This window comes from Lathamus discolor, chromosome Z (genome assembly GCF_037157495.1).
Source record: "Lathamus discolor isolate bLatDis1 chromosome Z, bLatDis1.hap1, whole genome shotgun sequence".
NCBI classification, from domain to species: Eukaryota; Metazoa; Chordata; class Aves; order Psittaciformes; family Psittacidae; genus Lathamus; species Lathamus discolor.
The window spans coordinates 11723791-11745010 of NC_088909.1; the positions used below are offsets into that span (position 1 = coordinate 11723791).

The 21220-nt window shown below is 40.6% G+C and overlaps 1 protein-coding gene across 1 annotated transcript in view; it reads left to right on the forward strand.

Moving 5' to 3' along the window:
- Positions 1–20959, forward strand: part of WTIP (WT1 interacting protein) — an 83572-nt gene extending 62613 nt beyond the window's left edge. The window contains exons 4-8 of the mRNA XM_065662426.1: positions 9550–9612; positions 12008–12138; positions 13218–13269; positions 15096–15164; positions 16988–20959. Of these exons, the coding sequence (XP_065518498.1) occupies positions 9550–9612; positions 12008–12138; positions 13218–13269; positions 15096–15164; positions 16988–17140 (468 nt within the window). The 3' untranslated portion in view covers positions 17141–20959. The remainder of the gene's footprint in view (positions 1–9549; positions 9613–12007; positions 12139–13217; positions 13270–15095; positions 15165–16987) is intronic.
- The last annotated feature ends 261 nt before the right edge of the window (positions 20960–21220 follow it).

Consider the following 21220-nt stretch of genomic DNA (forward strand, 5'->3'; position numbering starts at 1 on the left):
TGTGTATCCCATGAACATAATGCAGGTGCTTCTTCTCCTTCATCCCTGACATCACTCTGGGGATGTCCTGAAGGCCAGGCCAGGCAAGACACAGGAACTTGTCAGTCCCACTTTAGGATTGCAGTAAATGGCACATGAACAATGATGGGTGGAAAAGCTGAATCTGTTCTTGCTATGAACCAGTCAATGTGGGAAATTTTAGGGAAGAATTTATATCATTTATGGGTTTCTTCTTACTGTAATTGTTAGAAATGTTTAACATCCTACAGATGTCAGCATTTAACTCTACAGTAACACTGCTGTTTTCTGCATCAGAATGGCTCCTGCTGGAGCACAGCCCCCAGAACTGTGGTTGATGGCTTATATGTGATACCTGTTTTTTTAACTCCCACTCAAGACAGGTCAGCTCTTTACCTCTGTCAGAGGTGATGCGCGGAATTTGCTGCAGTATTGCATATGGTCCATGAAGACAAGACCTTGAGAAAAGTCATTACCTGATCCTTAGAAGTGCCAGAGTTGTTTCCAAACAAATGGGTCCATAAAAGTATGACATAAGGAGCTGTTAGTGTCAAGTGTTCAAAATTAGGGCCTTCCTTTGAAAAGTGCTTTTGATTTCTGGACAAAAGGTGTTAGAGAAATGTAGATGTTATTCATTATGAACAATTTCCACTGCACAGCCATAAAGCTATCCAAAGTGCAGATACACCCATCAAAACCTTTGGCAATAGCCACAAGGTACATTCTTCTAGCAAATAGTTTCCCCACATGTTTGCTCTTACTGAGGGCACAGATTATCTTTCTCTGAATCAGGCAGCTTTTTTTGCTCATTCTTTTCAGGAAAGAAATGCTAGAAGTTCTTAGACATGCTTGTGGAGCTGTGGATGGGGAAGGGATGCTGCATGCCATAGTCATCCTCATACATCCTTTGATTTAGCTCCAGGGAAGATCCAGTCATGCTTTTTCATGCCATCATAAAGCAGCAAGTCCAGCAATATCCAAGTCTTGCCTTAGCCCTGTTAGGATGGTTATTTCATGAAAGGAAATAAAACAAATGGCAGTTTAATCCTTCCCTGAAAGCTGTTTGGACACAGATGGGTAACTAGCCATAACAGGGACACTTCCTGGTGCAGTGAATGAAAAATAAATGCCTTGCTGTGTAATAAATAATCCCAGTCAGATGTTCTTGTTCCATTTTGTTGATAAATTGCTGCATAATCACGGGTGACGGAAAAACAGCTCAATAATTCTGTCTTTCCCTTTCAATGCTTAAATATCATGGAAAGAAATTTAAAAGAAATTACCGTTTTTCTTGGCAAAAAAGACTTTAAAATGTCACCAAAGCAACCTGAATCTTACATCTATTATCTTTTCTTTTTGCACCCCCCCCCCCCCTTTTTTTTCCTTTTTGAAAGGTTTTCCCTTTTTCTCTTGAGGTAATGAACATTATTGAGTGGGGGTCCAGTAGAGGTTAAGAAACTGGAGAATTTCCCTCCAGGGAGGAGATGAGAGGGGTAAAATGAACCTCGTGACAGATGTTAGTTACAGTGCTTAATGCACTACTGGAAGACACTTAGATGCTCTGAAAATAACCTATTACAGATGCCACAAGCTGCAGTGCATAGCATTAAGGTCATCCAAACCTTCCCCTTTTAAGATTACCTCTTTCACTGTCTTATAACTTTGCCAAATTTAATCGTCTAGGTTGAACTTCTTCATGCCAGGTTTTTGCTTCTGGCTAACTTTGCTGTCATTAATTGTTGAAAGTTTTACTAAAGCTGTTCATCCATTTCAGTGAGTAAGACTGGAGGAAAATCTGTCACTTTGCCCATAAATCCTCAAGAGAAAGGTTCTAAAACCTTCTGTTTGCATGTGCCAACCAGAGAGAGAGACTTAGTGCATTGTAAGCCTCCAGGGCCTTGCAGGTTGCCTCTCAAGTCTTCCTTCTCCTCTCCATCTACTTAACCAAAGCTGGCTGCAGGGAACATACAGGGCCTCATCTTCTATCCACAGCTGTAAAACTCTCAGTGATTAGGTGATGAAGGTGTGTGAGATTGATAGAGAGGTGGCAAATGGAAATGATGAGCCTTTCATGGGGAGAAAGGAACAGGATGTCAGTGGGGGACTATCTGGGTGATAAACAGTTCAGGAGAGCAGGGCTTGCACCCTCATCTCCTGTAGCACCAAACACAAGACCCATACCCTAATTTGGGCCTCTGGCCGTGGCTGCAACGTAAATATTAATACTAACTAGGCTGTTCTTCTCAGTTTGTGCACATGCTGTTTTCCAAGCCTGGTGGTGGGGGAAATGGCCTGCCCACTTGCTGGGACCCTAGGAAGAGAGTTTTCATTTAGTGTAATGGAAGCTGGTGTCAGCTGGAGTCAGAGGTTTGATTTTCCATCTGAGTGAGTATAAATGTTTGGAGATCTCCCTTGGGAGGTGAGCACTGGGACTAGTGCATTAGTCAGAGCCCACTGCTGCTGAGCGAGACTCTCAAAAAAGCTAGACTCAGTTGAAAAGGGAAGTTGCAGCTTATGTCCATTTCATATCTAATGGGAATCACAGAGCAAATGGAGTTCTAGGTAATTATGAAGATGTTGTGTTTAGAAGACTTGCTATTAAAATGCATACTCCAGTCAGAGAACAGACAGATATGGGTGTTACTGATATGTTTAACAGAATGATGGAATCAAAGCTTGAAAAGGGATTTGCTGCAATATTCCTGATGTACAGAAGTGTAAGGAATTCTGTGAGTGTTTTCAAGGCGTTGATGGTTCTAGGCATGACAGAAAGTGCCTTTGAAGTTCCAGAAGTATCATGAATGCCGAGCATTGCTGTGGTCCCAGATACTGTCACTGAAAACAAAGGCAAACAGATTATAACCTGTTACTGTAATCAGTGCATGAGGGAGTGAACTTTGTGTTGCTACTTGTGTGTGTCTCGCTCCAGCCCCTCCCTGCCAAAAAAAAACTTGAATACTTCCCTTCCTTAGTTTTTCCTAAGTTTGTAATATACCAGTGGTCTGGTTTTATTTTATAAACAAATTTGACAGTAAAGACACTTAATTGGGGTATTCTAATTAGAGTGTTGCATCAAATCTACAGATGGGCTTTAAAATTCAAATTTCAAAATATCTGGGGATAGTCAAATTCTGATTGGCCTCTGCACTTTGGGCTTGAATGCGAATCAGCATGAGGAGCATGTCGATCTGGCAGTTTGGGCTCACCTGTCATTGCAACACAATACTGTAGTGCTGCATTCCATATCAAGAAATTACAAGCCCATTGAAGCTGGTGGCAGAAGTCCCATTGACTTCAGGGGGGTCTGGATTTTCTCCCAGGAATTCATCCCAGAGCTAGGGTCTACGTAAAAATGTTGGCATACAAGGCTGAGAGGCTAAGGGTGAATGCTGCATGGCACAGCAAGTGCCGTTAGCAGGTCTGCTAATTGAAGAACATTGGTGTTTTGAAATAGAAGATCAACTAGAGCCCAGAAAAATCTCTCAAGAGCAATACACAGGCAGTACGTAGACTCGGTTGATAATGTAGATAACCATAACATGATGAAAGGTGTGTATTCACTTAAAGGATGCTCAGCGTTTCCTCAGCTAGGTTACAAATTGTCAAATAAGTCACAGGAATCGCTCTCTGAGCAATAACAAACTAGACAAGGAAAGGATGGGTTTTTTTGGAGATGTATCACTAGATGCTAGCTTTTGCAACTGTCCGTGCTTTACATTTGCATTTAGTGGAATGTTTTGAAGAGTATGTTACAAAGTCCAATTGGTTTCATGCCAGATAGTCACTGCCCTGTTTCCTTTTGAGATGGCAATCCAAAAGTCAGATTATCGCATTTTTCTTAATCCTACATTGAAAAATAAATTACAATAACTCAAGCACACTTAAAAGAACTAGAGCTCTTTCTAATTATGTGTAACTCCTGCCAAACACTTGGAAGCAGACAGCATTAATTTTTTTCTATGGGAGAGTCAGAAAAAAAAACACGTGAGAAAGTGGTGTTTCCACTTCTGTAGTAAACGTTGGTATTAGTTGCTGTTATGTTTTGAATTGAATCTTTCAACAACTGTTTTGAATAAAATCCAGATTAATTTCATTTTTCCAGGAAGATACGTTCTAATGGAGGCAGCTCTTTTGCAGTGTACACAATAGATGGTAGCAGTGACAATAAATAACCCCTAGCAAGAGCATAAATGTATGATGTGGGTCAAGTTAATAGATTTTTGGGCTGTATGGTATGAGGCAGAGTTGAAGTTGTTGCTTCAAGCTTTTTACTTGATCATTGTCACTTCAAAGGTTCCACAGGAGTTTAAGGAAGTTCTAGGTGAGAAAATCATTATTGTCTCTTAATTAATTGGACAGAAAGTAGTCTTGGGGAGTGTACACATGGGTCTCTGTAGGCTCTCTAGGAAGTAAATGGCTGCTCCATTCTCAGAGCCTGTGAAATGCCTGACTGCTAAGGCAAGGTTAGCTGCCAGCTGAATTCCTAACTTTTGGCAGAGTTTTGTGCATAGCCAGACCAACTGTTGCCTCTGTGCAGAACATGAAGTCCCTTCTTGCCCTACCCATGTCCTTCAAACATAACAAAGTGGAAACGCAGAAGCAAGAAGATAAGCTGTGGTAATGTTTCCTCACTGGCAGCAAGACAGGGTTAAGCAACAGGGTATATGAAGCGGTTTCGGTGAGATGAAGAGTAAATTCTGGACTATTTTCCTTTAATCTCTGCGCCACCTGCCATGAGGCTCCCATATCTTTGAGCCTGAGAAGGCCTCATTTTGTTCGGTTCAGTTTGATCGCTGCCTTTAAATATGTGTGTAAAAAAACAACAGTAAAACCCATCTGCATGAAACCAAATTTGATATTTTCTCCCTCTCTTAACGTGATCCCATGAATTTCTTGCATTGTTGCGTCCCATGTACTGAGGATCCCATGCAGAGAGCAAACAATAAAGCAGCGAGAAGACAGATGCTCCGCTAATGGGAAACCAAGGAGAAGAGAGTCTGTGAGGGATTACAGGCAGCCTGGGGTTGGAATACATTATTAGCATAGCACCCAATTCAGAAATTAGTTTTCAGAATTAAATGCCTGAGGCATTTTGGCAAAAACTCCTGATCATCCCTCTCAGAAGCCCTTAAAGCATAAAAGAGTAGGAATCTCAAGTCTAGGCTGAGCGATCACACTGGGTGAGTTTGCAGTGCTGTAACAGTGAATTGTAGTTTTTACGGCTTCATACCATTACCAGGGCAGCAACTGCCACACCTACTGAAATGTAACCCTCTTGTCTGCTTGCACAAACCTTTAGCAGGTTTTGAACATCCTCATCAGAGAAGAAAACGGGCCTGAATGAGATTCCAGGGTCTGTTTCCAGGAGGAAGGTTTTGTTTTGTTGAGTGCATAACAGCAGGGAAGTGTATGAGCCTCTCCTTGGGCACAGTTAGGCATGTGAAGGAGAAGCTGCAACATGTCTTTTCAGAGATCTGACGTTGCCTAAGGTAGAATTTTGGGGTCCTGCAGCCTTTTTCAGGCATGCTATTTTCTGAATGCCTTTTGCTTTAGAAAACAGTGATGTGAAGATCAAACTTTAAAAGACCCTGTGTAGACAACCAGGCTTGGTTACAGGACTGAGGGCAGACAGGAGAAATGGGTTCTCATAGTACTTGGTGGGATTATCCTCCATGCATAATTGTTCATTATATGCTCAAAATTCATTGTTAATTTCTTTTGGATGTATTTCACATTAGACAGAAGAGTTATAAGCCTCAAGATTATCACAGGAGGACACTAAGAGGCCTAAGTATCTGGGACAGAAAGGGACTTGTTTTCCTCTTGCGTTGAAACAAAGACTCTTGGACAGAATCATTAGAGAGGTTTTTTGCCTGTTTGATAATCAAAGTATATTGGACAGCAAACAAAAGAAAGGATCAGCAAACCAAGTCTTCTACTTTATTTTTACTCTTCTATTCTAACATAATTAACATATTTCTCAAGGTTTATTTAGTTTCCCAGAGTCTTATTTTATATGAGTATCATTGGGAAGCTTGATTACAGGGTGTTGATTCATGCACATGAAGTGTGATTTTGTTATCCTGGGAGGACAAGGTAAATATGTGAGGAAACACCTGGGACCAAACTAAGAAATCAGGAAAAACACTATGCCAACTCTTCAAGATGCACTTGTTTTCTTTCCGTCTTGGTAACTAGCATCTTATTTCTAAGTCACAGAAGTGAGAGTGAGGGTAATAGTTCATTTTCAGCTTTGAATCTTGTGTTTTTATAGCAACTTCTTTCAGTGTTTTTATATATGCTTATTAATTATCTATAATGAATATGTGGGACAGTTGAAAATTAAGCTTCTTATGTATCCTGGGTACAGACTGTCTGTAGACTGCTGAACATTTCTGTCTAGTTTGAGACCGGTTTGTATTTACATCACTGTACTGGTATGCCAACAAAATTTAAAAAAAAAAACAACAAACAACAAAAACCACACACACACACAAAAAAAAAAAAAAGCCTGGCACGTACAAAACCTCATAGTATAAGTCTAGAACTGAGCCCAGGACTGCTTACATCCCAAATGAAACTGCAATGTAAGATACCCTGTGCACAGGAAGATTAGTTGTGAGTTGGCGGCTTCTCCACAAGGCTCTTGCCTATCAGCCTGTATTACTTCACTGGTTCACCTCAGTTTGTTTTTCACATCTCCAGGTTGTGAGGGAGGGCTGGTGTGTGCAAAAGCTCATTTTCCTGCTCCAACTGTGTCAGTAATAAAAGAGGCTACAAGTCTGTAGATCATAACCTCCTCTTCTCTTGCAGTCACCTAGTTAACAAGTGCTGCGGGACTAGCACTTCTTCCACCCAGCCACACTGGACATCCACCGTTGGAGAAGCTCTTGGGTGTGCAGGGAGATAATAAAGAGGCCATTCTGCCTTGTCTGCAGTCTGGAGCAAGTCACAACTTCTCATTGCACACTCAGGATTTCTGACGGTTAATAACAATAAAATGCTTCAAAGACAGAGGTTGCCAATTTTAATTAGTATTTTAAGACTTCATTGGTAAGCTCTACTTCTAAAATTGAAAACTTAGCACAAGAGCCCTGTTTGAAGTCTCCAAGTTAAGAACAAACACTGCAAAGCAGAAGTTGACAAGCAGAGAAAATTAGTTATTATTTACATTTAAACACCAGTCTTCACAGTACTACCATCATGTAGGAAACTGCTACAGGGATCTGAGGCTGTTTCTCTGTTCCAGTCCAAGTAGATTTAAAACACAAGCAGAGACGAATCCAAAACTCTGATCTCATTGTTTGTCTGGGATCAAGACTGTGATCAGAAGAATGTGTAGTGGTAAAGGACAACTCCCCGAACCCATGAAATGTGTTATCACTGCTATTAGACTTACTGCCCTTTTGCAGAGTCTTAATTGGGTAATCCAGTTCTGGATGTGTCTGACAAATAACAATTCTCTTGTTAAAAACAAATCATGGTTTTAATTTAATAGGGTTAGTCATATAAAGAGTGATTTTTGTGTCAGCAAAACCTTTCTTTCAGACAAACAGTGTAATTTATGACAATCTAGTTAGCAATAAATGACATTATTCTGACCACTGTACCATTCTGTTCCAGGGGAATAATGTTCCTTCTTAATCAATAGCTGGGTAAATGCTCCTTTGCATTCCTTATCAAATGACAGCCAGATGGAGCTGGTAAATTCATTCCAGCAGGATTTTAGAATTAGCTGGGTTTGTACTATTGTTAGTCTTCTGCTGTCTGCGCCACTTGGACCTACCCACCTGTTTCCAGTAACCCTCGAGTTTGCAACCTTAGGAAATAGTCTAGCCAGATGGTTACTCAGATACAGTGCAGCCAAGAAGCATCCCAAGCAGTGAGGCCTTTTGTTCTGCATCTGTAAGAAAAAGGCAAACCGGTATCTTGTAGTAATAGCCAGCTAGGACTGTCTGACTCTGTATTTGTTCCTCAGCACCCCAGTCTTTTGTGATGAAGTTTCAGTTTCTTAGGATTACATAAATTGTGTTACTCAGTGTGTAGTAAATCTTGAGCTGTGACAGCTGCCATACTGTCATGTACTGACTTTCTGGGCCCGTCAGAGGGTCTGCGAGACCTTTTCCTTTATAATTACTCTGTTGCATAGCAACAATAGTTTTGTCTCCAATGTATTGATTGGAAATAGTATGTGATCCTCTAGCACCAATAAAAAGGAAAACATAAGGCAGCTCTAGGCAGGAACCACTTGCTTGTGAAGTGAGAGGACAGTTAATCTTCACTAAATCAAGGGGCAATGGAGCAAGCCCTAAGCTCTGTTGGGCTGAGGCTCTGAAGATATGTTAGATGCATGAGCCAGTTAACCTGTGCCCTGGGAGAAGAGTCCAGTTTACAGTCATTCTCCCCATTCCCTCTCTTTTATCTTGTGCAACTGAAGTACATTTCAGGTGAGCTTTGCTACAACCTTAATTGCTGAAATAAGCATCATTCTGCAGCACCATACAAATAACTGGGCATCTCTTCCCTCTGGCAGGAAAGAGTGAGCACACACCACTTTGCTTATATGGGACTGCAGTGGCTGAGGGTAAAGCTCAGCCACTGCAAATACCAGTTTCAAAATTACATGGCTGGAGTTCCTCTTGCCTGTAGGGCGGTTGTTTGGTGCGTAAGTTGTCTGGCCTGATAACCTTGGCATTTTTTGTACACTTCTAAACGCAAGGCTAAAGACAGAGTTTGGCATCTGAAACAGGATCTGCTTTGGGGACACAAGTACAAAGTTAAGGTCAAAACGACTGAGGCAGGGAACATAGAGCTTTAGTCCCAGGTGGGCCAAGTGACTCCCTGCTGCTGTGCCCCTGCATTTGGACCCGAGAGGGCTCTGCTGCCAGGCATGCCCAGCTTTCCCATTTGCCACTGAAGGCTGGAGCATAGGCTGGTGGATGGGGTTTGTATCATCATCGTTCTGAGGTAGCTCACTGTTGTTCGCATTGTGCAGGGAGCCTGATCTCCTATGATTGGACTTTTAGTTCTTCCCTGGATAAAATGCTTGATATCCATGAGACAGCTAAATCCTCCTTGGGCCTGTATTCATTTTTGTAGCCTGCCTGTAAGAGTGAAATGTAGGCCAATATCTGAGATCAGTAAGCATCTGGTCACTAATTTGAACAGGAGTTGGGAGGGAAGTTCTGTGTTACTTACTTACCCAACAATATCAACCAAAAAAGTTAAGTCAAGTGAGTTCTAACACACCAAACTCAACAATTAAGCTTCCAAAATAAAAATCAAACTTTAAAATAATATTGCTGCTTTGAAAATCTCAGTGGAAACCTTGCACTGGAAAGCCAAGCTGGTATCTGAGCATGCTGCAAGAGCAAAGCAAAGGCTTCTACTGTGTCCCAAACATATTGTATAAGTTTGTTGCCATATATATAGCACAGGCTGGAAAATAGCATTGTGCTCACTTATTGTAAGGTATTTCTGCAGCTAGAGGAGTGGCTACTAATAATTCTCTCTTTTTTGTCATTTGAATAGTATTCAGGTTTTCAGCAAACAGCAGACAAGTGCTTTGTTTGTGGACACCTCATAATGGAAATGGTAAGAAACCTAAATCCCTACCGCGGAGCAGCTTGCTGTTCATGTTCTTCAGGCCCTGCATTGTGAGACATTGTGCTTTTCACTAGTCAGACTGTCATTGTGTCCTCACCGCTTTCAACCTATCATTTGAAACTTAGGCAGTAAATAAACAGAAATACGTTCATGCTCTATTACTTTTAAAGTACAGTAAGTTGGGCTTCTTTTCTAGCTGAGCTCATGGAAAGCTGTTGTTCTGCCACATGCCAGTTTAAGAACAAAAAGATAAATGGAATTTTAGTACTAAGGAGGGAAAATACAGCACAGCTTTGTATGAGAATGTGGTAAAAGAACATAGGGTGTGCTCTGTAAGACAGTAGAATAGCAAGAGCTTGGCCAGGTGGATGGAAACTGGGCTAGAGAGGAGACAGTATCAGTAGTCCTGAGGCTTGTTTCCTGATATGTTACTTACTTTATTTACGTTCTGCCAATTGCTCCATGTCAGTTAAAATGTATTTTGCCCTGGGATTTGCAGGGAGGCAGCAGTCAGAATCAAAGGGCTGTGGGTTGGGCCAGATACTGCTGGCATCATTTATTTCAGTAGGTGGAAGTAGGAAGAATCAAGTCTGTTTGTCCTAATGAGAAATTCCCAAACAAAATGAAGTGGCTTCCACACTAAAGTAGTGCAGATCTTGTAGTATATCTGTTTTCCTCTTTCTTTAAAAGGTATGTGAACCTCGGTATGCCTAATGGAAATAGCTGTTGCGATGCAAACACAGAGGTTCGGTACGAGCTGGAACTGAGACGTATCTAACAAGGATTTTGGCTCATATCCTGGCACCACTGGTTGGACAAGGATATTGTTTGTTTTAGCCCAAGAGCAAATTTTGAGAGTCCTGTCATACTGGGAGAGGGGTATCCTGACTTGCATGCTTTGCGCTGGCCCTTAATGGCAGAATCCCAGGCAAGAGTCCATAATCGGTGGAGCTCTGTAGCTGGAAGCATGGCAGGTGCTTGTCTGCCCTTCTTCCATCTGGAGGTGTGCTCTGACAAAAGGAAACAGCTCTGGGAGCTCCAGGAATTAAGCAGTCTTGTTTGGCTGATTCCTTCATGTTGCTTCCTGGGAGTGCTCGTAACAATAAGAATGACTGCACAGCAGTGGTGCCCATGTGCAGCTAAGGAGCAGGGAGCTGCAGAACAGCCCAGGGCACACCTGAAGCTGTTCAAGGCTGAAAGTGCAGTTGAATTAGGAGTTGCTCTGTGCAAAGGGTGGCTGCACAACTATGCCAGGCTATGGCATATGTGTGTTGCATATCTGCCTCGATCACAACACACACAGGTGAGTTGTTTCTGGCTAGGAACAGGCTTGCAGACCAGAACTGAACTATAGGGCTTCTTTAGAATGAAAATAAATTCAATTGACTTTGCACATTTTTCCTATGTGGCACTTCTTATTTCCTGTTGATCTGATTGTTATTCGTAGAATCATCTACAGGGCCATGAAGATTGGCACATGGAGGTTCTTCATCTCCAGTTTATTAGCAGCTCTCAGCTGAGCACTGCTGCTAGCAGATACTTTTTGAAATTACCTTCCAAAGGTACTTCTTATACCTGAAATGTATGCAGTTGGTGCTGTAACCTGTTGAGAGCTGCCTGAAGATGATACCATGTCTCACTCTTCCCAGAGGCTTTTTCATAGACTTGGTGCTTCCTCCTTGATGTCCCAGTGCCACAGTGAGGGTAATAGACAGGGATGCCAGGAGGGTGGGGATCTGTTCTGTGGTGGTGTAACTGAGACTGACTGCATCAAACACTTCACTTGAAACCTTTAAAATGAAGTAGGGAAGGTCAGCATGGGAAAAGCCTGGGCAGATGGATGAATCTGTATCCGTACACATGGATGCAGATGGAATTTTAACAGAAACTGATGGGCCCCTATGACTGAGTCAGTAACTGGTGGATTAGCATCCTTAATAAATGAAGGGACACCTATTTATTTGATTGGTTTGGTATTTTAAAGTTTGAGTAATGACTGGTTTGGATTCTGTCTGTTAGAGCCTGTTTTGTGAATTAACTCTGTATCCCATTAACTTGTGTTTGGCTGCCACAGATTTTCCAAGAAGTGGTCTCTGAAGTAGTTTTTAATTTCTGTTGGCAGTACTGGCCCTGCAGAGCTACGGCTGATGGGTGTTAGACTGATTTTCACAGTTAGCTCTCTTTATTGGAAGCCAACTGAAACCCACTGAAATAAGCAAGTTGATTGTTTTAAAAGCCTCCTGCTGACAGATCTGTGGAGTGGTAATTTCATCCTGAAGAGCTTTTCTCACTGTCATTATTAAGAATCAGACACAGCAGTATATGAGGGTTGGATCTCATGTAACCAGGCATCTGCTTATTTTGCTGTTTGCCACCTCTTAAGATCTTACAGGCCCTTGGAAAGTCATACCATCCTGGCTGCTTCCGCTGTGTGGTGTGTAACGAGTGTTTGGATGGAGTCCCTTTCACTGTAGATGTGGAGAACAATATTTACTGTGTCAAAGATTACCATACGTAAGTATGCAAATCCATTGATGCTTAGTAAAATTATAGTAGTTAAATTATTGGTATAGTTATAAGCCTGTATAAGCCTTATAGTTATAAAGTGTATAATTATAAGCCTATGTAAGTTGTAAATAAAAAGGGTCATTCCTGTTTGCTCAGATGTCTAAGTGCTGCTCTCACACATTGGCATCTGTAAAGCTTTTTAAAGTTATAATAAAGGTCACTTCATGGGCCCCGCGCAACATACAGTTGCCAAGTAAGATTGAAAATGTCAGAGGAAGTACTTTTCTGGTGACTGTTTCTCTACTTCTTTTAGGACTTTCAGTATTTATTAGATCAGGCTAATTCTGCAAGTGATGGTAGGTTTCTACTGGCTGTTCCTAAGAATTGACTTTCTGGTAGTGCGTGATACTGGGAGTGTAAATCAGGTTAGTTTTGACTGGACAGTAGACATGTAATTAGCAGCCAGTGTTAGAATGATTACGGCCTCACCTGACAAAAAGTTTTGTGGTTTAAGTCATTGCATTTGGACTCCTTTCTCCTGCTCAAAGGTAATGTGCTCTTAGCTCCAGTAAACCAGTAACTCACCTTACACTGCAAGAGCACTCAATTCTATTGGTACCTACATGACTGTGTTACAAGGATAGAGTGAGTGTTGGCCCAGTTATATTGTCTGGGTAACAGTAAGACCAGTTGATGTATTTGATTTAAGTAGAACCTAGCCACGAGTAGCCGCTCTTCTATTTAGCATAGACATCAGTAACAATCCCCAAGTCAGGAGCTGCTTTGCAGTCAAAGCAGTGAATCTCTGGAAGAATTTGAATGACTTGAGTAAAGGAAGGTAAGAGAAATGGCGTATGTGGGAAGAGGGCTGGGTTCACTATGCCTAGCAGTCAGGAAGAGCTAAGCAATAAAGCTGGACTAGCATCAATCTCCTTTACCCTGAATACCATCAAACACTTAGAGTAGTTTTGAATCCTGTGGATCCCCATTTTGCTAAAAACAAGGCATGATCAGGATAGGTCTTTCGGTTGTACTTTTTGAAGAAGCTTTAAATGTGATTTGAACACTTTCTTCTTGCACCCTAGGGTTTTTGCACCAAAATGCGCTTCCTGTAACCAGCCGATCCTCCCAGCACAGGTACATGTTAGCATGCATTGACTCTTTAGAGAAAACAGCTGTTGGCATATGAGCACTTTCTGAAAACACATTTGATGCTTTTCCCCCTTCTCCCAGAATCTATACTGTCAGATACTAAATTAAATACAGTTCAGAGTAATGTCACTCCCAAACATTCACAGAGGTTGTAATAGTCATACTACTTATGGAGCTTAGTACTTTGTATCTTTAGGGTGCTTTCCAGCTCTTAATTATGCTGATATAAATCTCATTTAATTGAAAGCTCTGACTGGGGCTCCAAGAACAACCCAAGAAGCCTTGCTTATTTTTAGAATCTCCTATTAGCTCAAGTAGCAATTTTCCTTGTCTGCTACATCTGCATTTCTGATGTGGATCTGTTAAGATGCTCAAACTTGAAAAGGCAGCTGAGGGTTACCCTGACCCTGTGAGAAGGCCACAATCTCTTGTCCTGGGATGGCAATGTAATAAAAGTGCTTACAAGGGTGGAGAAAGCAGCAGAAAAGTTGGCTGAAAGTGAAGCCAAGTGCAGACATACTTGCAACCTCAGCCTATGACAGGATAGTTAGCATGATAACACTTTTGCATTAAGACATTGCTTTTCTGCCTGCCTGCAGTGGTGGTACCTCAAACTCTCAGGGTGCAGGACCCATTGCTGAGGTCACTGATGAGATCACTTGTAAGCAGGGGCCTCAGCACCTCCCTCTTTTTCCTCTTGTCAAGTTTATAGAGCCATAGCTTGCATCCTATAAGCTGCTGTGCCTGGGGATAGAGCTTCTCAGCATGCCCACCTCCATCACTCTGCACGTTAGTCTCATTTGTCATTATTATTTCTGTTACATGGGCAGGTTTCACATAATTAAAAACCTCATAAAGGCTGAGCCAGAACTGCTTGTTCTGGTGATGGGATGTGAGGAGAAAACCTCTCTGTAAATTTCACTGGATTTGTGTCTTACAAAATTAGCTAAAAATTAAAAAAAGTGGGGAAAGAAAAAGCAGTGCTACTGCTGACTCATCTGATGGCTAGCAGGGTAGCCTTCACATTCTTTCCCATGGAGGTTTCTTAGGTAGTTCAAGTCTAGCAGTGCAGGTACTAACTTGCCCGTAGCTTCTCTCAGACATAGTCTACGTCATATCTGATGCTTTAAACCACACCTAGAACTGGAAACAATGAAAGGCAAGAGATTTAATGAGCTCTGTCTTCAGAGGCTTCAGAGCAGATCAGGGAGTCTGTCAGGTTACAAGAAGGGTATAGGCTGCTTTGCAGGGCCTGGGGCTTAGCCAGGAATTGCACAACTCCACCATATCCACTCTCATGCTGAGGTTTTGGCTTGTGCACATAATTACCTGCTGGACTGGTATGTAACTCCCTGTGGGGTACATACAGTGACATGTGCATGTGCAAAATAGCTGTGCAGCAGATGGTTTGCGGGGAATACAAGTCCTGGAAAACTCAGGCCAGGATGTCTACAATGAAAAGTTACCCAGTCGGCAGATCATAGTTTTTGGCTGGTAATTCGTTGAGAACCTGGGTGTCCTTGGAAAATAATTTGATTTCAAGACTAGTTTCTCCCTTGAGGATAAAGTATTGGCCACACTTCCCAGATGACTGCTACAGCTTAGGTGTTTCAGACACCCATGCTGCTCCTTACATCAAAACCAGGGTGCACCAGGAACAAGACCTCCAGTGGTCACAGACCCCTGCTCTGCAAAGAAGGAGGGATCGCCCAGGGAAGCAGCTCTGGAAAGCAAAAGGTCGGGCACTGGGAGAAGATGGAGAAAACACCACTTACAAGCCCACTCTTACCTTCTTTCTGCTTCTGCAATAGGGCTCTGAGGAGACCATTCGGGTGGTGTCAATGGACAAAGACTACCATGTGGAGTGCTATCACTGCGAGGTAAGCGTACGGCCCAACCCATGGCAAGGCTTTGCTAATACCTAGCAGCCTCTTGGTGGATGCCTGACGCACAACCCAGGGCGCACTTGCTGGCTCTTACATGCCTGGGCAGGTAGGGTTCTGCCCCATGGCTCCTGGAGGGAGGCATGAGTGCTAACTGGTCTGCAAGTGGTGCTGCCATCCCCAGTACCATGTCTTGGTTTAGTAGAAAATAGATAGAGATAGCAGTGTGTTACTTTTTGGGCAGTAGTTTCTTTTTTGTGCAGAAAATTTAAACTTCTACTGAGGCAGATTAAGTTGTGGGATTAGTGCTCTTGCTTTGGAGAGAAGAGCTGAGTTCAGTCCTAGCTTTCCATCCAGAGGTATGAGGAGGGAAACAAACTGTTTAATTTGAAATCAATACAAAATATCCACACAGATTCCACCTGTCTTAGCACCAGAGGCAGAAATGCAGCGATATTATCTTCCATGCATTTTCACACAAAAAAGTTTTAAAAGAGACTTCTGATTGAGGGAGAAAATAACAAAATTTGGAGTATATTGAAAAGTATATGAACCTAGGTGTAAGGAAGACCCTTTCCACTCAGCTGTCTCCTTCCAACAGAGATACCTGATACTCCATCCTTTTCTATTAAATTTTAACAAGAAATTGGCACAGGAAATTGCAGTACTTTGGAGAGCTGTACTTCCCTCCTCCTTCTTCCCCCATCTATTGCTTTGTGCAGGCTTCACCTAAAATGACAGCTCCCTCCCCTTCTCTCTCAGGCTATTGACTTTATGTTAGAATGTCCCAATAGGGGTTTATTTTCTGTTCTATTTCATTATTCATTTCCCCATTCTCCTTCCAGTTTGAGGCAAATCAAGCTGCCTCCACATCTGCCCAGAATGGCAGAGTGCATTTATGTACAGAAATCAGGGGTTATCCATGTGTTAAGAGGGGTAAGTTATTGCCTCATGGTCTCAAATCAGGCTCTCAAACTGTGCATGCTGGGTCACTGCTGTCCCGGAATCGTGCTAGAAAAGTTAGTGCCAGTATTTTAGTGCCAGTATTTTGAGGTATTCACATGGAGACTTCTGCAAAGTCTCTGACCAGCCACTTCTGAAATGCTGTTAAAGTTGTCCTCACCTGGTGGCCTTGCAAAGGTCAGTGGGCAGTGGTGAAACTTTGCTGCTTTTCTCTATGATCTCTTTCTTGTCTAATCACTTAAGTTATGCTGAGAAGTTTAAGTAGGGTTATAGATCAGTAGACCCCTATTCTAAAACTGCATGTGTCCAATTAAAAACTTTGCAGCAGTTTTCAATACTAAAATGACTTATATGCCCAAATAATAATGATGACAACTGAAAACCAGGATTGTCTCTGTTGCAGCGTACATAATAGCAGGCAGGATCATTGTTTGTTACTCTTCTTTTTATCTCTGTTCCTCCACTGCTGTTTACCCATTTTGTCCACTTATGCTCCCCCATTTCTTGCTTGCTGCCTTGTTGTAGAATTGGCTCCTTCTCATTCCTAACCTCTTCCAGATTGTATGTGTCAGGGTCTTGGCCTGGTTTGGGTTCGGTTTTTTTTTTTTTTGTTTGATTTGCATCAACATTTATTAGATAAGAGACCAGAATGGAAAACAACAGGAAAAAAAATGCTACGTACTATTATAGACTGTCCTGTTTGCTTTCAGTAATGTCATTTTGCTTAATATGAGATAGTCACAGTCCACCTGCTGAAAACTCTTGAGGTTGCTGGCTTCAGAGGCTGGGTAGGTCAACACTGTTGTGCGATGACACCTGAATCACTCAGTAACATGAGATGTATATGTTTCTTCTAGGATTGCGGCTTGCAGCTCAATGATGAGGAAGGCCATCGTTGTTACCCATTAGAGGGCCACTTGCTCTGCCATGGCTGTCATATCAGGCGCCTTAATATTAAACTGCCATCACATCCACCTCCGAGCTACCCGATGCATGTCACAGAACTCTGAAAGACATTTCCAACCAATAAGCCGTTGAAAGAGAAGACAAATATCTAAAATTACTTTCCTTCCCTTTCCTTTCCTTTAAAGATGAGATTCCAGTAATAACGATCTAAACCAGCTATTTATTTTTTAAATCAGAGGTGAGGGGTCCTTTTCTGATCTTGTACATATGCATTCTTTTATCTAGATGTTTTCACTGAGACACCATCTACTTGAACAAATAATTCAGCACTAAACTGTAACTGTAAATGGCAGCATTTCTTAAAGCAATGGTACAAAGGGCTGTTCTGCACTCCCTATTCACTTTATTTCAGTGGGGATTTTCACCGAAGTAAGGAGTGTTGAATTACTTCCCAAAAGTTAGCACCTTATCATATTGCAGCAAGCTTGGTAAGATAAATGCTAGTATTTTAGCTAGCTTTGTTGAATTCTGGTCTTGGAGAATACAGGCTCACATTTTTTAAAACTTAGATGCCCAAAAGTAGATAACATGAAGTAAACAAGTGTTTTTAGTAAGGACAGTTTTCAGCAGGGGTTAAATAATAGCATTCTCTAAAGTAGCATTAGGCCAGCTTTCCGTCCTACAAGGTTCCACAGTCATACAAAGACGTGTTGAACAAACATAGCAAGCATCTCTCAAAAAAACTACGTTACAGAGGATTATATCCAAACGGTTGGCACACGCAGGGTCGTAACAGTTTAAGAAAGTTGCAGACCTCTGTCATTGCTTGCTGTGTACAACTGTAGCCATGGTTTCAAAATGCATTCATATCAGCTTGATGATTTGGCACTTAATAAATAATTCATCTTTCACAGCTATTTTTTGTTTAATAGGGTTAGCTGCCCCTTTCTATGCAAAGGTACACTTGTATTTATGCTACTTGTTTTATACAAGACTCCATTTGTTACCAACTGCTTTATGATTGTATGTTGATACATTATTAAAAGAAGAGGGGACAGTGTTTTTTGTATTATCTTTTCAGCTTTGTGTTCTTTTCTAGATGTACTTTTGAACTGATTACGGTGATTTTCTTAATTGGAAAACAAAGTCCAGTTTAGCAGAAAAATAATTTAGAGAGACCATTCAAACATTGGTATTTTATAACAAGTATTAGATGTACATAGAATGTACACACTTTCATGTTTTGCATAAGCTTTTACAGTAACCTCAGAGCTCTGGGGAAATATATGTCTTCCATATAGGAAGTTAGATGAATCTTTTTTATGGTTTGTTTTCTACCATGTGTTGATGATTTACATGCAAATCACAGAAAATACGTTTAAAAAAAATCCCTGCATTCTCATGAGAATTAATCCAGCCTTCCTGAATTCATATTTTAAATAAATCCATCATTGCTGTCGTCAACTATACCAAAAATTACAATAAAATAAAATTATTCTGCTCCAGAGGAAGTGGAAATACCAGACCAGATTCTCCCCATCTGTAAATCGGGACATTTCCATGCCAGTTCTCAAAACATCGAGATCTTAATGGATCCATTCAGAAATGATCCCATGTTAAAGTCAGCATGCAGACTGGTGAAATTACTTATTTGGCAACACCATTGCTGTTTAGTTTCTTATGCTCCATTGACTTTCTGAAAGCCCCTCTCAAAAAATACAAAGAACATCCAATGGACGCTAATTCCTAAGTGGAATAATTAACTCCCTTAGCAGAACTTTTTGATAGTCTGGAATTTCCTTAAGGGGGAAAGGGAGGGGCAGGAACAGTTCCTATGAACTTCGTTTTTTTTCTGTTAGTAAGGAACAAAAGGTATGTTTTCTGAACTTTTGCCAAACTTTGATTGGCCTAGATTAACCTGTCCTACTGAATGCTCCTTGGCAAGTCAGATGCTCTTTTAAAAAGTCATTTTCTAATTAATATATATCAGTTTATAATTAGCATATTTAGTGTGATAGACATGTTTTCAAGTAACTACAGTGCAACTAGTGCCTCTTTTCTACAGTTTGGCCTAAGAGGAGTGGAAGAGAGGACATTGGGTGCATGCACACTTTTTCTGCATTTGCAAATGTTACCTCTGTGTTCATAATCACCAGCCCAGCCTCAGAAGGAAGTGGAAGTACATGTGTGCCTCTTGTCCAAACAGCAAATGCTAGAAAAAGGAGAAAAAAATGCCTTAAATTGGAGTGTATTACTAGTTAAGTTCTTTAAGATTATTACAAACATGGAAGATATCAGAGCTTCAGGATACACTTTTTAGCGTCAGCTGCAATGTAATACTTTTCCATGTAAGGAAGCTGCTTTGGACCACATTTAGCTTTGAAGCATTTTCACTTGCTTGTCTTTACAACATATATTAAGGGACCCAAATTAAGTGGCAAGTTCAAGTTTCCACTGCAGCATAGTTTTCAAGCAACAGCACACTAGCTAACATGTACATACCATATCTTTTCTTCTTTTTTGAAAACAATCATACAGTAGAACAGAATATTTTATTTCATTTCACATGTTAATTTGTCAGTCTCTTGTAGTTCTCAGTTCTGTTGTGTTATCATCAATACTTCAATATAGAGTAAGCGATTTGTTTAAAACCAGAAATCAGCAGTTATTATTCCAGTATTTTCTATAGACAAGTGCATTCCATTACTGTATAACAAAGTACAGCTTTGCTTTTCCAACTTCTAGTATAAAAACAAGCTCGAGTGAAAATTGCCAGTTGGTTTTTTTAAGTTTTTTTCAATCAAAGATAAAAATAAAAGCAAATCTAAAATAATGATATGCTGTACTCTTTCGTGCTAGTGATAGTTTATGCACATTTTACCTCTTGTCTGGGGATTTATGTAAATGTAAAAGCTTCTCTTAATTATTTTCTTAAAGAGTATTCTTATGTATGTTAAATAAGTTCAACACAGATGTAAACTTTCTGTAGTTCATTTTATGATGTGATTGTTCTTCAGAAGCCCTTGCTGTACTTTCAGACTATTTCCATAAAGTTAAACCAATAACAACTTGTTCTCATTTGCATCAGGACAACACCTTTCCATTTTGGTAATGAATGTTATGAAGTCCCTACAGCACAAAGCTGTTGTAGGCAATTCAAGAGTCCCTCATGCACTGGAGAACGCATTCCAAAGAAAGGACCAAAACAATAACGGGAAACAAAACAAGAATGCACTCAGATAATTGAGCTTTCAAAGAGGTTTTGTTTGGGTTTCTTTCCTTTAACTTGTGTGCACGTGTGTGTATGTATTTTGTAAGGTGGAGCTTCAAAAGAAAAACATGGTTAGAGGAGCTCTTTAAGACCAGAAATTCCAGAGTAGTAAAGTAAACCAAAGCTCTAAAGGGGACAAAAACTGCTTTCTTGTGTTTCAAGAAAAGTTTACGTTTGTGATTCATCCTGTAACTAATGCCGTAACTAGAGTATATAATTTGACTTAAATTAAGTTTTCATTTAAGAAATATTTTCATTTTCTTTAAAAGAATATAGTTTTCTTCCAAGAACTTGGACCAACGTTGATTTTTATTTTGTAGGAAATATATAAATTCCCAGTTTGTATATCATGTAACTAGTTTACATGCTGAAAATATACATTAGTTTAACTATTTTTGTATATATATATATCCTTGTAAAACCTTTCAATGTGCTTCTGTCTTAGTCTTTAGAATTACTTGTGGTTTTGTGTTTCAGTGTTTGATTCTCTTGATTGTTGAAGAAAAAATTGGGAAATGTAGATTTATTTATCTGAAGAAGAAGCTACTTCCTGTCATTCTAAGTTATTTAATATTAAAGTCAGAAGTTTCATTTAACCTTAGATGCTATAATCTGCTTTTTTTCAATAAAGACACTTTGTAGTGATCTTTGATTTTGTAGTTTGTTGCATATAAATTGGTTTGGTTTTTTTAATCTAGGAGGGCACTGAAACAACTTTCAGGAGACCCCTGTATTGCCTACAGAAATGCCTAACTGATATTAGTTGGTCACAGCTGCATTCATGAAAGATTCTGGTCCTCCAGTGCAAGTGTTACTAATTAATGGCTAAAATATGCCCACAGCTAACGTTTTGCAGCTGCACTTAGAAAAGAATTTAGCCACTCTGGCAATTTCTAATTAAGCTTTAACCAGT